The 16,890-nt window shown below is 46.9% G+C and overlaps 1 protein-coding gene across 2 annotated transcripts in view; it reads right to left on the bottom strand.

Annotated features, from left to right (window-relative positions):
• Window positions 1–16,890, bottom strand: part of Tmtc1 (transmembrane O-mannosyltransferase targeting cadherins 1) — a 207,368-nt gene that overhangs the window by 31,708 nt on the left and 158,770 nt on the right. For both annotated transcript variants that reach the window (XM_041644123.1, XM_041644129.1), the window contains exon 12: window positions 12,194–12,337. In XM_041644123.1, coding sequence (XP_041500057.1) covers window positions 12,194–12,337 — 144 coding nt within the window. The remainder of the gene's footprint in view (window positions 1–12,193; window positions 12,338–16,890) is intronic.

Consider the following 16,890-nt stretch of genomic DNA (forward strand, 5'->3'; position numbering starts at 1 on the left):
TTTAAAATATGACACCAGGATCCTAACACTCCAAGTGTGGGCTCTCTGCAGCGTTTGTCTTGGGTCTTATTTGTCTTTTTGGGTTTTTGTTTGTTTTTAATCCCAGAGGCCAGTCCAATGGCCTGCACGCAGTGAAAATCCAGTGAATGCTGGAGTATTTTAAAAGCACATTTTTATGACTTTATTTCTGGATCACTGTGCAGCTACTTAAACTTCCAACTTCAGCCTCCTGAGCACTGGGATTTGCAAGTACGAGCCACCGTGCCCACTCATGGCTGCTTCTTTTAACCTCTCAGAAGTCTGCCCCCACCCCCCAGAGCTTGCTGCTCAGAGTGTGAGTCATGCATGCGCGTGAAAGTCGCCTGGCAGGCAGCTCGCTGCAAATATAGAGACTCCCAGGTGATCTGTGTGGGCACTGAGACCTCAGCATACCTCTGCCATGCGTTCTCTAGGGCAGCTGAGGGTCAGGGCCATTCATGCCTTACACCAGCCTTCTCCCCTACCCACCACAGGGCCCCGAAGAATGTAGTTTGGATGTTTCACTGACAGAAGTAGCTTGCTACCACTCAGTTTCTCCTGAAGGTAGGAGCTTCTCATAGACTTGGGAGTAAAAAGTCACAGCTTCCAAAGTCCTTGGAGTTGGTAGATGTGGTAGTTTCAGTGAAAAAGGTCCCCACAGACTCACAAGGAGGGGCATTATTTGATATGTGGCCTTGTTGGGGTAGGTATGGCTTGTTGGAAGCAGTGTGTCACTGGGGGTGGAATTTGGGGTTTCAAATGCTCAAGCCAGGCCCAATGTCTCTCTCTTCCTGCTGCCTTCTGATCCAGATGTAGAACTCTCAGCTCCTTCTCCAGCGCCATGTCTGCCCACACACCGCCATGCTGACAATGACCTGCCATGACGGTAATGGACTAAAATCTCTGAACCCGTGAGCCAGCGCCAATTGAACTCCTTTAAAAGAGTTTCCATGGTCATATTGTCTCTTTACAGCAAAAAGAAAACCTAACTAAAGCCAGGCACGGTGGTGTACACCTTTAATCCCAGCACTCAGGAGGCAGAGGCAGTTCGAGGCCAGCCTGGTCTACAAAGTGAGTGTCTCCAAAAACCAGAAAGAAGAAAAAGAAACCCTAACTAAGATAGAAGTTGGTACCAGAAGTGGGGTATTGCTGCGATGGGCCTAACTGAGCTTTCATTTAGAGGAACGTGGAGTTTCGGACTTTGGATTAGGAAAGCAGTTGAATGCTTTAAACCAGTAGGAGAATGGAAGGCAGTGGTACCGAGGGTGATTTGGACTGTGGAAGCCTGGCTCAAGAGGTTTCAGAGGAGGAGAATATTAGTGCATGACCTAGAGACTGCTCTTGCGATATTTTGTCAAAGAATGTAGCTGCTTTCTGCTCTTGTTAAAAAAAAAATCTGCCTAAGGCTAAACTGAAAAGTCGTGGCCTAACGGCTTTGGCAGAGGAGATTTCTAGGCAGCCTAACACTGGCTGGGTTGCTTGGTTACTGGTGGCCATGCTTCTGCAGATCTATAATGGAAAGGAGCAGACTGGAGGAGAAAGAGAAGAACCAGGAAAAAGTTTAAAGAAAAGCCTGGTGCTAAACGGTATAAAGGAATTGTGAAAAGAAATTAAAGCTTGATGGTGCATGCTGTTAATCCCAGCACTCAGAGAAAGCAGAGGCAGGTAGATCCCTGCATTTGAGGCCAGTCTGACCTACAGATCAAGTTCCAGGACAGTCAAGCTTAGACAGTGGAGGAAACCACAAAACAAAAAGCTGGTGAGAATGTAGCCATGTTCCAGCCCTCCCACATGCGTCAATAATCAAGAAAATACCTCAAACATGCCCACACAGGTTCCCTCCCCCGGAGTGACTCTAATTTATATCAAGTTCATTAACTAGCAAAGGCAGACCCTGTCCACCTCCTTTCTTCGCTGTGATCTAATTGGCTCCCAATTGGCTCTCCTGCGTGCACACACAACACACTAATGCCACAGTTCTCAGCGCTCTCCTGGTCAACAAGAGTTCATGAAGGCTCTGCACCACTCTACAGAGCCTGTGAGGTTCCCACAGCTCTCAGTGCTCTCTTGGTCAACAAGAGTTCATGAAGGCTCTGCACCACTCTACAGAGCCTGTGAGGTTCCCACAGCTCTCAGTGCTCTCTTGGTCAACAAGAGTTCATGAAGGCTCTGCACCACTCTCCAGAGCCTGTGAGGTTCCCACAGCTCTCAGCGCTCTCTTGGTCAACAAGAGTTCCTGAAGGCTCTGCACCACTCGACAGAGCCTGTGAGGTTCCCCCACTTACACTCTTCACAGATACACTAAAGGTCACTGTTCCACTGCACACGTTCTTTTAAGTGAAAATGAATTTTTTTTTAACCCTAGTAATTTGACCACTGATTTAATGGCTACAGCTCCAGAGAGTCTTCACCAAGAATAATCTAGAAAGGCTGCTTGCCTCCAAGGGCAGATAGAGACTTACCAAAGCAAGGCAGAAAATCAGTCCCTACAGGAGATTACTTAGCTGGAAATTCTTCAAAATCAGCAGAGGGGGGAAAACTGCAATAATTTTATAATAATGGGCTAGTGGCTTTCTTGTGTAATAACTCATGTCAGCTAGAATGGAAACTTAGACCTCTCATAAATGAACTCAGAGAGATTAACTACCACTTAACACAGCCTGTTAATGTGGGTCCTCGAGGACTCCATTAACGTCCATCTGAGTGAAGCACCACAAATACAGCCGTCAGGGCTCTCCCAGGGAATTCTGGGAAACAGTGTATCAGTAAATCCTACGAGGAAAAGCACCCATCATGATCCTAACACCCAGGGTGTGGCTCTGTGACCATTGCTAGATTTTAAGCTCCCCTGTGAGTGGACTTTAAATCTTTGTGGTGGTTTGGACAAGAATGGCCCCACTGGCTCACAGATTCGAATGCTTGGTCGCCAGGGAGTGCCACTATTAGGAGGCATGGCCTTGTTAGAGGAAGTGAGTCACAGACGTGGGCTCTGGGGCTTCAAGTGCTCAAGCCAGGCCCCGTGTCTCTCTTCATGCTGCCTGCTGATTTGGATGTGAACTCCCAGCTACACTCCTGCACCACATCTGTCTGCATAGTGCTTCCCACTATGATGATAATGCATGAAACCTCTGCACTATAAGCCAGCCCCAGCTAAGCGTTTCCCTTTATAAGAGTTGCTGAGGTCATCATGTCTCTTTCCAGCAACTGCACACTGACTACGGCTAAGATAACCTTACTAATCTTTTTGTTGCTCTTAATCCCAGTCCAATGACCTCAAAGCCATCCTCAGTGGTGGATGAAGGAAGGAATGACAATGAGACATGGCCACTGCAGAGGTAGCTTCTCTACAGAAGCTCTACTAGACTAGACCACCCTCAACCGTGATCACGTGGACCTTGTTTAGCACTGTGTTATCTGTGTAAGCCTCCAACATAAACGCTCACCTTGTACAACTCTGCAGCAGGACTCAGCTCTCTGAAATCAATTTATGAAAGCTAAAGTTCCTCAGAATGGGTCCCTGAAATCAGCAATACCCTCAGAATGAGTTCCTGAAATCGTAATACCCTCAGAATGGGTTCCTGAAATCAGTAATACCCTCAGAATGGGTTAAATAAGAAAAACATCAAGTAGAAGTTAGACTTTGCTCAGAATGTGATGATTTTGCAGCTCAACATTTTTGGTTTTAGGGAACTTCCCTCTGGTTGCACTTTCCTCCGTGAAAACATTCCCAGAGGCTCACTTTCCTGGTTCCATCTCGATGATAGGCATTCAGCAAAGGCATTAAGGATTTGTCACATTTTTTCTTCCAGTAATCAGAGATATGTTAAGTTTGCTGTTTTACAAAAGTTTCTGGATTTCTGTCAACGGATCCACATTTGTCTCAACAGAAGTAGCCGACTGCTTGGAAAAAGAATTAATGCAAGGGATGAACTCGGAAAGCGCCAGCAGCAGATACAGAACTGCGGACTGGTAATGTGCAAGCAGCAGTGGAGTTTCTCAGCAGTAGATGGCTGTCTTAGTTAGGGGGCTATTGCCGTGAAGAGACACCACGACAACGGCAGTTCTTATAAAGGAAAACAACTGCAGCTTGCTTACAGTTCAGAGGTTTAGCCCATTATCGTCGTGGCAGGGAGCATGGTGACGTGCAGGCAGACACGGTGCCACAGAAAGAGCTGAGATTCTTACATCCTGACCCACAGGCAACAGGAAGTGGTCTGTCTCACTGGGTGTAGCTTGAGCAAAGGAGACCTCAAAGCTTGCCAACACAGTGACAGATTACCTCCAACAAGGCTGCACCTCCTAATTGTGCCACTCCCTTTGGGGGCCATTTTCTTTCAAACTACCACAATGGACATTAACACAGAGATCCATAACTGGTCCATGTATAGAGAACAAGAGACTTCAGAGTACTCAGCCATAAATGGATGTCTACATCACACTCTCCCCCTCAGAGGTGAAAAGACTATGAGAGCCAAAGGGTGGTGGAGGAGTTTAAGGAAAGGGTTTATTTTTTTTATAGTTTTTTTGTTTTTTTTTAAATATTTATTTATTTATTTATTATGTATACAATATTCTTTCTGCATGTATGTCTGCAGGCCAGAAGAGGGCACAAGACCTCATTCCAGATGGTTGTGAGCCACCATGTGGTTGCTGGGAATTGAACTCAGGACCTTTGGAAGATCAGGCAATGCTCTTAATCACTGAGCCATCTCTCCAGCCCCAAGGAAAGGGTTTAGATAGAAGTTTCTGACCCATCCGGCCCCACAGTCACTCAGTCCCAAAGAAACACACAGGGGCTTCTATTAACTATAAACTGTTTGGCCTATTAGTTCAGGCTTATTATTAACTAGCTCATACAACTTTATTAACCCATAATTCTTGTCTGTGTTTAGTCACATGGCTTGGTATCTTTTCTCAGTAAGGCATTACTCTCATCTTGCTTCCTCTGCATCTAGCTGGTGACTGTGTCTCTTCCTTTCTTCTTCCCAGGATTCTCTTATTCTGGTTGCCTCGCCTATACTTCCTGCCTGTCTACTGGCCAATGAGCGTTTTATTAAACCAATACGTGTGACAAATCTTTACAGTGTACAGGAAAGTTATTCTATAGGAAGGGTGTAGATATGGTTTAGATGCATACATGAACTCACAATGATTGTATCAGTATGCATAAGACCCGTGCAAGTTCAAACCAGACAAAAATCCCAGCATGGGTTTGTGGTGGCAGGGGGGGTGGGCGCAGTCTCACCCCTAGTGAGGAGCTATTGGTATCTGAATGCTCCTGGGAAAGTGGTGAGGCACTGAATACAGGACCACAGTCCGGGCAGCCCCTCCCACAGCTGATTAATATAAACTAGACTGGAGCAAGGAGTGAAGGGTGGAGGCATCAACAGGAAGTCCTCTGCTGTACTGAGATAGACAGTGTGTTGCTGCACTTCATGTTGCTGGGTCAAAAATGATGTTTCCCACAAACAAAGGAGATTTTTGTTTCTACTTTTATGACAGGAGACATTACCAGCTCTTCAGAAGAGCTGCTGTGTGAAATTCAAACTAGACATCTCAGGAGATGAGCTTTGTAAGCGTGGGCTTTCTAGGGCTCTGCTTCCACACAGGATGGGAAGGGCTCCTTGATATAGGATTCCTGCATGCAGCGTGGCCCAGGCAGTGCATAAAAGCATCTGGCTGGCTGCAGTTATGAAATACACACACAGATGCCCAGAAGGCACATTCCTGTTAAATGACAGTGAAAACTGGAAACCTCTGATCAATTCAAACACACTGCTGGGCTGGGGAGATGGCCCCATTGGTAAAGATCCTACTGGACAGACACAAGGACCTGGGTTTGATCCCTAGCAGGTAGGTGTGATTGATACCAAACTTGTATTCCCAGCACTTAGGAAATCTTTGTGACTCACTGGCCAGCTAGCCCAGCCTACCTATCTTCTACTTAAGGGAAGAGATTCGGGTCTCCCAGCAGCTGGCTGTCATCTTAAGCTATTTAAACAGTGGCATAGGTAGAGTACGGCCGCCTGTCTCTCATCCCTTATTAATGTTACGCCAAGAAGCTGAGCTTCAGATTGGATATGAGATACTATGCTCCTACATTACAGTAACGTCTCATAATTTGTTCATCTTTATTGGATGCTGGGTCCTATATTAAGTACTTATATGTATTACCTTTAGTACTTAAGAAAAATGCAGTTTCTATAATTATTTCTACATTATACACAAGTAGTTGAATCCACACCAAGTTAAACTGTTTTCCTGCAGCAACATGTAGATAATCAGAGATGGTAGCAGCTATCTGTTCTAAGAAAGAACATGGCCTGATGTCACTGGATGTCAAGGTCCTCTCTGCGGTTTATTGGCACGTGATCCTGTCCTGGTCAATTCTCTGTTTGGACAGGAGACTTGTGAGAGTGAACCAACCATCATGCCTGTCAGATGGAGGAAGAGTGAGGGCTGAAGACCCATGTGCTCTCCAGCAGACAGGCTGGAGAGATAGGATTCTGTGGAACGCAGAGGAGGAAGGAAGCTAGCAGAATTGACAATGAGTCCCTTAGAAGGAGAGGAATCATTCAGTCAAGTTTTACCTTCCTAAGTGCTGCCCAGGATGAAACCTGCAGGCCATCAATAGATGTGAGAACACACAGCACACACACTGTCTTTCTGCCCTTCTTGCTTCTCTTCCTGGTGTTTGAGAGCATTTTTAACCTTGAAAGCATTTTAATCCTTCCAACAACCAAATTGGGTTTTTGTGCCAAAGCCATAGTCTGCTGGACTGCCTCAAGGTAAAGGTTGAAGTGTGGGATCCTAAAGTGTGACAGCGTCTGCAGAAGTTCCCAGTGCCTGGCATGTTACCTTTAGACTTTAGTTCCTGCCTTAAGCCACCTCCCTCGGGGCCTGCCCTGTGGGGCTCAGGACAGCTCAGCCTCAATGGTACACAGAGGAGATTGACAACTGGAGTCTTGAAACACTTGTACTTGGCAAGGCAACTGTGCTGTGGGAACTCCTTCAGCCAATAGCCTTTAAGATACTGACCCACTTTGGGCATGGTCTCATGCACTATATATGTAGACACAAAGCGTACATGGGTCCCTTGGCTGCTGGATTTGGTTCCAGCTCCCTGTGCACACAGAGGACTGTGGATTGCTACTCTTTCTGTGAGTTTATCCCCTAATAAATTCTGTGAGTTTAACCACTAATAAATAAACCTTTATGATACTCCATTCTGGGCTAGTGTGGAAATTTTTCATACTGCAACCCAGTTGGGCTTGGTGCATTATCTTTTCCTAGAGATATCTGTGCAGGGAAAGCTGATGACAATCCTTCCAGAGAATGTAAAAAAAGACTGCTTCCTGTGGAACTCTGCTCTGGCCTGGACCGTGTTTATCACAGCCAGGGAACTCCACGAAGGCGCTAAGACCCTGGCATCATAGTGTGAGCATCGTTGTGAGGCATTGCTCGCAATAGTATTGTCATGATCCGCTCATTCTCAGTTATGGGATAGCAGCAAAAGTTTTCATTTCCCAGATAAATCTGTGGGACAGACACTGACTGTGAGAGGAGGGGAAACAGGACATTTTTATTGGGCTAGAATAGTTTTGTGCCCACCCCCGTAGGTGCATCACACTCCCCCATGTCTGCCGCCACTATGTCCCCGGGGCTGACAGGCAGTTATAGGCGCACTGGGTTAGACCAGGCTGCAGGCTGTTCTGGCAGCTCCTTCTCAGGAGGCAGGAAAGGCAGGGACGTTGCCAGGCCACGTCCAGCCTAGCAGCCCTCACCCCCGAGGGAGTGACCAATCCTCCAAAAGCTTTAACTTTAAGTCTTGCTGAGGGCCTCAGTCAATGTAGTCTGCCAGGTGTCTTTCACACACTGACCGCTGGTCAGTATTAGCTGGGTCTGGGTTTGCTGAGGACAGGAGAGTGGACATGAGTGTGAGGGACAGGAAATCCTGAATGCTGAGACATTTGGACTCTGTGCCAACGCAAAGTGCATGAGAGGATGAAGGAGACAGGAGCAAAACAATGTCATACGAGGGACTGAACAGAGGGGATCTAACCAAGGCATGAGCAGGCCAGCGGTAAGGTGGGATAAGCAGAGACCTGCGCTCATTGCAGGAGGTCTGGTAACAGAAAGGCTTGGAAAGAACCCAACACGGAGATGGAGACTCATGAAGGTCAGGAGGAGCGAAGACAGCGGGAGAAAGGAAAAGTGAGCAAGCGGAGGTAAGAGACCAAAGCTCGGAGGTCAGAATCCAGGAACTAGGGAATAAAGACGTTCCCACGCCTAGAAAGTCAGTGTCGCAGCAGCCATGTTGGGAAGTACCCAAGTGGAGCGGAGATGGATGAACAAAAGTGAGGAAGCTGGTGGTTACTGGAGATTGCTATGGATGGATGGCGGCAAAGGTTTGGAGCAGGGGGTGGTGGTGGGATGGGGGTAGGCCCGGTGCTCGAGACGGTGATGTTGGACGAGTGTAGATGAAGATGCAGAAGACATCACAGGATGCGGAGCTGGGCTGGAAGCTGGAGAGTTACTGCAGAAAGGCAGGCATGAGTTAGGGAAAGACATAATGGGATCAGGGCTACATAGAGATAATTCAATCAAGGAGTCACCGAACTACAGACAGGTAACTTTGGCGGTGCGGGGAGAGTTTCTGGCCGAGAGTTGGAACCAGAACGTGTCCGCTCACGGCTGGCGTGCTCGCAAGGTGGCAACAGCCAGGGAAAGTGCACCTTTACCCACTAAACTGGCGCTTTGTGCTGAAGTTAAAAGGTGAAGGCTTGTGGCTGAAATCCCAGCACCCAGGAGTCTGAGGCAGGAGGACTGCCATGAGTTCAAGGCCCTGAGCTACAGAGTGAAACTCCATCCCCAAAGAAAACCAAGGTGTGAAGTAGATCTACCATCTCGTGCGTACAGATGTCCTTCTGTGAAAACACTGTGTGGCCAATGAGGACGCATGAGGAAGGGTGCCCAAACACTATAAAATAATACATAATAATAAAACAATGTGCCTACTTCTTCACGGTCTTTAGCAGGTCTTCATTCTGAAGGAGCTGATTAAAAAAGATAAAACGCCACTGTTCAGTTAATCACACAGCCCCATTGTTGGGTGTTCTAGTATGTTCTGCCATTTTCACCATCAGAGTCACAGAAACAGTTTAGACACCGTATCCTCTAACGGGATGGAAGCTGTAGCGATGGGCAGGGGTACGACGTGAGCCCTTACATTTCTTCATTTTTCATGTTAGTAGCAAACACCACCATCTGTTTTAATTGTGCATTCACATAACTGTTTCCCCAGACCCTGATTTTAAATGCTGTTGTGCCCTCTCGACAACTGGGGACTTCTGCAACCTTTGCCCATAAAAATCACAAGTGTTCCTTGTTTCTTTCTTGTCTTTTTTCTCTTCCCCTTTTTGATATTTTAAGTCCCAAGAAAAGCCATCATCGATCACTACGGTCGCTGCTCAGTCTTCCACCATGATGTGTTGTGCAGACTCGCAATGGAGACGCTTCAAACGGCTCAGGACACGGCTCGGATGAGACCACAGACAGGTGGGTAACCCTCAGACGCTACTGCTGAAGCAGGGGTCAAATCATTCCAAGAATCTGAGCAACTTGCGGTGCGCTGGATGGCATTCTCTGACAGAGGGACTTCTCATGTTTAGACTTTCAGGCCTGGACAAAGGACCTGTGTTTCCTTCAAAGTCAAGGTTATTAGAAAAGGCAGTGGGGGCCAAGACAGAAATCATCCCCAAGTGTGGTTATTGCATATTTGAAGTATAGCCGCTCAGAGATGGGCTGTGAGTGTCAAATATGTATTAGATTTCACAGATTAAGTGTAAGGACGCAAGTCATCTCATTCATATCTTCAATGTTTTATACTAAAAATTTAAACCATCATAAAATATTAATCATGCACTAAAATAATAATTTAGACATATTAGGGTTTAATTAAATATATGATTAAAGTTCACTTTATGTTTTAAAATATGACTTCCTGAGTTGGATGCGCAGTTTTCACACAGTAGCTCGTGGCCATGTCTCAGCTGGCTGACACTTCCCATGTGGGCCACTAGGAGGCAGTGGTCAGGGCTGAGTTAAAAGTACTAAGGTTTCTCTGGTGCAAACTTTAGAATGCTCATTTATTAACTAGGAATGGGGAGTGGCTGCCTCTTAGGCATGGTCAGACCTGGGCTGCTCGTAGGCAAACTGTGTTCTACACTACAGAAGGAGGCATGGTTTTATAAAACCAACTGCAGTAACTCAAAAGCTGACTCGAGGGAGAACTAGGGTATGGATGAAAAAAACTGTAGATCTGGGCACTTTCCCCGTATTTGCAACCTTCTTACCCTTCTCTTGATTTCAGCTCATTACTACTGGCCCAGAAACCCATCGGGGAAGCAGAGGTTAGCTCCCAGCCACCGAAATGCAGAGTAGCCCTGCGGTTTTCTGCATCTCCTTCCTCTGCCACTTAGCAAGCAACCTCTGTGTAATGAGAGCAAACTGAGCTGCTTCCTTCAGAAAGCCTATTAGGAGGTCTCCACAAGGCCAGGGCAAGCTCTTACACAGCTTGATATCATGTAATCTGTGGCTGGGGGACTATTTAGAATAAACAAAAGGCAGACTTCCATCCTGGGTCAGTCACAAGCCTAGGTCAGGGTCACAAAGCTCTTGGAGGAGCCTTGGGTTCCCTACCCGTGAGAGGAGATGAAGATGGCCACACCTCTCAGCACAGAATTACAGAGTGCAGCTATATACACACACACAAGCACTACAAGTATGTTGTATACCTATAACTTGTTGGTCAGAAAGTACTACACAAATGTTAGCTATTAACGTCACTTCACCCACTGGACTCTGGGACTCACACTGAGACACGGCGGCTTCTCCCTATGCGTGGCACTTAGGATCCCATTTCCTCTTCCCACTCACACTGAAGTCTCACTGGAAGAGCCCCATGGGACATGAAAGGTCCCCAGAAACCTCCAGTCTTACACAGATGTAAAGCCATACTATTGAGCTTGGTGAAAACTGACTTTACCGAGCTGGGGAAAGCCTCACGGCGGCAAGTCAGTAGCCCCTCTCGCTGGAAAGCACCCATTACCAGTTCTAAAGCGTTCTTTCCTGTGGTGTTAACTCAGATATAATCACCGAGGAGGTCCGTGGAGACAGACTGGATGGAAGAAGGGCTGGGATTAACATCCTCAGCTTGGTTCCAAGAAGGAGGAAAGAGGACAGAACCCTTGTCATAGAGCTGTGCTATACGGTTTGAGAACAGAACTAGGGACAAGAACTAGGAACAATTCCTGACAAGGTGTTTCACTCTGCAGCCAGCAACTCAGCTTGGCTTCTTGGGAAAAAACAAAACCCAACTCATTGAAAAGATCTCTGAAACTAGTGCTAGAGAAGCCATCTATCTAAGGAGATTCTGTGGGATTTTCCACCCCCTCATCTGAGCCATAAACAAAGCACACAGAGCCACTCCAGTGACGTGCAAACCCGAGTCCTCACAACTTCACACGAAGACACGGTGTCCACAGAGGTGGAGTGGAGAGCAGTCTGCAGCTGGCCAGCTGTCACGACAACTTGAACTCACCCTTCTCACGCCTTTTAATTTTCATTTTTTAAAAATTTATTTTTATTTATGTGTATGTATCTGTATGAGTATTCTCGCACATGTGTGGGTACCCAGAAGAGGGCATCAGATTCTCTGGACCTGGGGTTACAGGCAGCTTTGAGCTGCCCAAAGGGGTGCTGGGAACTGAACTCCGGTCCTCTGCGAGAGCACTACTTGCTCATAACCATTAAGCCATCTTTGTCATCCCTCCTGAGAATTATTCTAATTCCAAACAAGCCTGGCTTTTGCTGTTTTTGTTATTTGTTTGCTTGTTTTGTTTTTTTTTTAACGTTAATCCAAGCTGAGCATGAATCCTGGACAGGAGGCCCTTCTCTTTACCCTCAGAGAACACTGCTTTCTTGGAAGTATATTATGGAATGTTAGTCTTGGAATGGCTGTACCCCGTGGAGTCCTTCATAAAGACTCACAAGGGACCAGAAGCACAGGAAAGGTCTTTGGAGCACAGCACCTGCTCAGTTTTCGTGGCTATGCAACCCTTCAGGTTCCCTGTGACAGTCTCTGGACTGATCCCAGCAGAAGCCGTCCACTTACTTCAGGAGATTGCCCAGGTTGAAAAGGGCACGGTTGTGCTGCGGATGCAGCTGCAGGGCCCTCTGGTAGTACAGCTTCGCTTCGGCAGTGTCCTTTGTCAGCGTCCCCAGGTTGTTCAGGGCACTTGCGTGGCGTGGGTACAGCCTGGAAAATCAAAGTGTTAAACTGGACTTCTGGCACTGCAAGCTCGTCACAGCCCAAATGAACCCTGAACTTCTCCTCACAATGGAATGTCTGTGTTGTATCTAAGGGCCAAGGGCTTTTGCAGCTTAAGGCATCTAAATAAATATAGCAGAAAGCAACACCTTTGAACTCAGAGGTGTAGTAAGTAGACCCCAACACTGCAAGAGTAAATACAATGTCAATCTAGAAGAGTAAACACATTTTAGTCCCTGAGAGGCCGATTACACTCTTCTGCCAAGGAATCTTCTTGCTCTGGGTGGGAACTTCCTGTTGAGGTCACACAGCTACCAACTGATCTGGAGTCCCCTCAGGGGGGGATTCTTTCCAAATATCTTGGATCAGAACCTAATAAGACTGAAGAAAGGATGGAAGTCTCACATCTCTCCATAAAAAGAAAACTTGGTCTGACCCCCTTTCCCATGCTTCCTCACTCTCCTTCCACCTGGCTCGATACAGTCCTTAAGATCTTGAGAACTTAAAACAGTCCAGACACAAAAACTAGCATCCGTGAAGTGAGAGCCAGTGTTTCTAAAATTCAAAGGAAATGAAAAGCAGGGTGGACTATGTGTTAGCAAGCTAAATTATTTACATTAAGACAGGGAGGGGGTCAAGTCAGTCCTTCATGCGATATGGCAGAACAGCTGCCCAGTCAGCCCTTCTGACGACCTGGAGTGGACACACTTAGTGGGTTACAAGGCTTCCTCTGTCTGTCATTTATCCATGGAGCCGGCTTTTAACGCAGAAAAGCCAAGCCAAGGCTCAGCCCAGTATGTTCTAGTGCAAATGCATTTTGAAGCCGTTTTCTTATACATCACCTTATGTAAAAATTCCCTGTGTAGTGTTTTATCATTGAGAAAAACGAGGCTGGGAAAATGACCTAAAGCAACAGCGCGCGCTCTCTCTCTCTCTCTCTCTCTCTCTCTCTCTCTCTCTCTCACACACACACACACACACTCACACACACACCATCCCAGAGGCACTTGTCTTCTTAGGTGTTAAAAAGGCAAATTATTTCTGTTGATCCATTTGTTTTCCCAGATAATACATGAGTCACCCAACGCTCAGCGAATAAATAAATTGCTGTGAGTTAGAGCTTTTATTTAGCGTATCTCTATTATTTCCTCTGAGCAATTCACTTAAATTATGACCTATTATGAACCAGTTCTCAGAGGAAGGAGTGAAATCAACGCAACATGTAAAAATGTTGGCTTCAGAGAGACTTGTTTACTCCAAACATTGTCTGCTCTCTTAAAATCGTCCTGACTGTCGGGCCTGAAAGGAACTCGGCACAAACGGTCATCTGCGCTGATATTAGCATCCCCCACACAGGCTCGCCACCAGGCTCTTCCAGTATCACAAGTCTCTGTTACTGAGTCTGCTGTGGGATATTTGATCACACTGAGACTGGGTTAATAAAATTAACCTTGAGTCTGGGGGCGGAGCCAGCGACTAGCTGACAAGAATTAGCATAGGGAATGTAGAGGACTCAAGAATACAGATAGAGGGGGTGGAGTAGGTGGGACTAAGAGGAGGAGGATACCTCTTGCGGGGGGGGGGGGGGGGGGGGGGGGGACCGGGGTGGGTGAGAGTGGGGTGTCGAGGTCTCTGACCAAAAAGGAAGGTCAGTTGGTTGCTTCTTGACCCCAGTATCTGATTCCCGAGTCTTAATTGGTAAATTGAGTAACTCAGATAAAGACAACATGAGTCCATGCTGGCATCTGTGAGAACCAAAGTTACACTCTTAAGTTGTAATTACTGTGCCTAAGAGATCCATAAAACAAAAATGCCCCTAACCCACAAGTCCCTTGCTCAAAGACAGATGATTCCTGACACTGGAGGCTGTGGTTTACGGGAGGTAACAACCCACAGGTTCTCACTCTCCTAAACAAGCCCATTTGACCCTTCTGTACCCAATGTCTGTACCCACTGCACTTGACCAATGCCAGCGGGAGGCTCACAGGCAGGAAATGCGTCAGGATGTATGCTTGCTGCTGATTGGACCCCATGGGAAATGTGGCGAATTATGGGTTTTGCCTTTTTAAGCCCCTGCAAACCGTGACTTGGGGCCACTTTCTGGAAACACAGAGACAGACCTGGCCAGAAAGTCCATCAACATGACCATTATCTAATTAAAGCTTGCTTCAAATTTGGTTTTAAATTATGGTAGTGGTCTTATCCCCCTGGCTCTTCTCAGCTTTTTTCACTCCATTCCCTTCCCTAAACATCTCCATCTCATGGGCTCCCTTTCCCGGCTTCTCGCTCCTGTATAACCTGACTATTTTGGCTGTGCATTCTCTGGGCCCCCTCCTTCCTTGGTCTCATTTGCCCTCATTCTCTTTGCCTTACTCTCTTGCTCTTCTCACGACCAAGTCCTTTCTGCTGGCAACGTTCCGTCTGCTGCTTCCTCTCCCTGCCCTGGACACTTCCAGACAGCTCTCGTTATCTCTCTCTCATATTTGCAAGACAAACCTTCCCCTCAACCATACCTTGGAGCTGACATGTCCTCAGTTTATACAGTTACCTCTTTGAGAAGCACACATTGTATGGGAACTAGCGAGAGTCAACAACACTCAGTAGCCTGTAAGAAGCAAACTCCTGCTTTATGGGTTACTGTTTGTAAGGCTTGTGTGTGTATATATGTGTACACACATGCGTGTGCATGGGTCTGTGCGAGAAGTACATTTAGTGCCCTGCTATATCACTCTCTGTCTTATTTCTCTGAGACAGAGTCTCTCACCGAAACTGGAGCCAGGCTGGCGGCCAGCAGTCCCCACTGATCCAGACTCTACCTGCACAGGGCTGAGGTTACAGACATAAGCAGTCACACTGGCTTTTTACGTGGGTGCTAGGATCTGACCTCAAACACCTGCTGTCACCATGCCTGCCCACCAAGAGCCCACTACGCCTTCCCTCCGGCCCTGTCTGTAAAGCGCCACAGGTATAGCTGTTTGGGGCTAAAGTTCGGGCTTGTGTGTTATTTCACTCGTGTCTTTTAAAACTTAAAAGTTAAGAATGTTATACGTTTTTACCCTTTCAGTACCTTACCAGTCATTTTCAAATAACACTGACTTATATACTATAGCTTGCGACTCCCCTTCCAGAGCACACACTCCTAACCAAGTGTCTGATTTTCATGCCACACATTAATTTATTTGAGGTTAACTGCCCTGAGGTTGTTTTTTTTTTTTAATTTTCTATTTCCTTTTGAGAGAAAAATGATCACAAAGGAAACCATGACTAGGAAGAATAAATCTCAGTTCACTGGCCTGAAGTACACACAGAATAAACTTTGCTACAGACGACAGACTGTTAATTCTGCATATTTTATGTGCCCAGTTCCTTCTGTGCCACCAGTTCAATTGTCCTGGCCCCTGGCGACACTGGGGGCAGTGGTGATCCTCCAGGTCTGCTTGTGGGATCATCTGAAGGGATGACTCATGCTTCACTTGCCTCCTGCCTATTTGCAGGCACTGAGTTCCTGGTCCCTTTTCACTCAGAGCCTCAGGGGCTTCACCTTTCTCACTACAGAGACCTCAGGGCTGCTGCTGAGGGACTCCGCCCAGCGCTAGGCCCAGGCTCTGGAGTGAAAACATTTTCTCCCAGCCCATAAGGAAGTGAGTCACTTGTAAATGGTTGTGTTGTCCTGATTCCAGAGACAACAGTGGGAAATCTACTGAACGAACACCTCTCTGCTCTTTTCAATAGCAATGGTTTGCAGGGTGATGAACTCTGGATTGAGTGGCAGAGTGGAACAGGAAACTGGTCCAGCGGGGACAGATGTCAGCAGCGAGGTGCTGGGTATGAGTTTCCGTGTGAACGGATGAGGCAATGGGCGTAAAAACCTCCACCATCACAACTGTGCTTTGGGTCAGATGCAGGATCGCGAGATCACATGCCAGGTGGGGTCCTCACATCAGAAACATCACTGTGGGACTGGGGAGACAGTTGATAAAGTCCCTGTCCTACAGGGATGCTACTAGGATTCCCCAACACTCATGTAAAAGCTGAATGTGGTTGTACATGTCTGTAAACTTGGTCTTTGGGGGGCAGAAACAGGTGGGTTCCTAAGGCTTACTGGCTGCCTAGTTGATACAATCAGTGAGCTCTATGTTCAGTTCAGTGAGAGACTCTCTCAAAAAAAAAAAAAAAAAAAAAAAACAAGGTGAGGAGACTGGAAAAAGACACCTGACTTTAACCTCAGGCCTCCACACTCACCTGAACAGGTGGACACACATGGGCATGCTCACACACGCATCCCCCCCACACATACATGAACACACCACTCACCCTCTTTGTTGCCTCTAGGGGCCTTTGAATTCTTCCCATCAGTCAAAATAACATCTATTCTTTCTCCATCACCAGACCAGTGAACAAAGACGTAAGCCAGCTCCTATCCACCTGTTCTTCCTGTACTACGTCTGTTCAAACACTAAGGCTAAGGGGCCATTTCCATTTTGAGAATGAGGAAGTATTATCAGTTCTTCACAACAGGAATACTTGATCTTCTCAGGCCC

Source organism: Microtus oregoni, unplaced genomic scaffold (genome assembly GCF_018167655.1).
Source record: "Microtus oregoni isolate MIOR12 unplaced genomic scaffold, Mior012 000002F_ref0000024, whole genome shotgun sequence".
NCBI lineage: Eukaryota > Metazoa > Chordata > Mammalia > Rodentia > Cricetidae > Microtus > Microtus oregoni.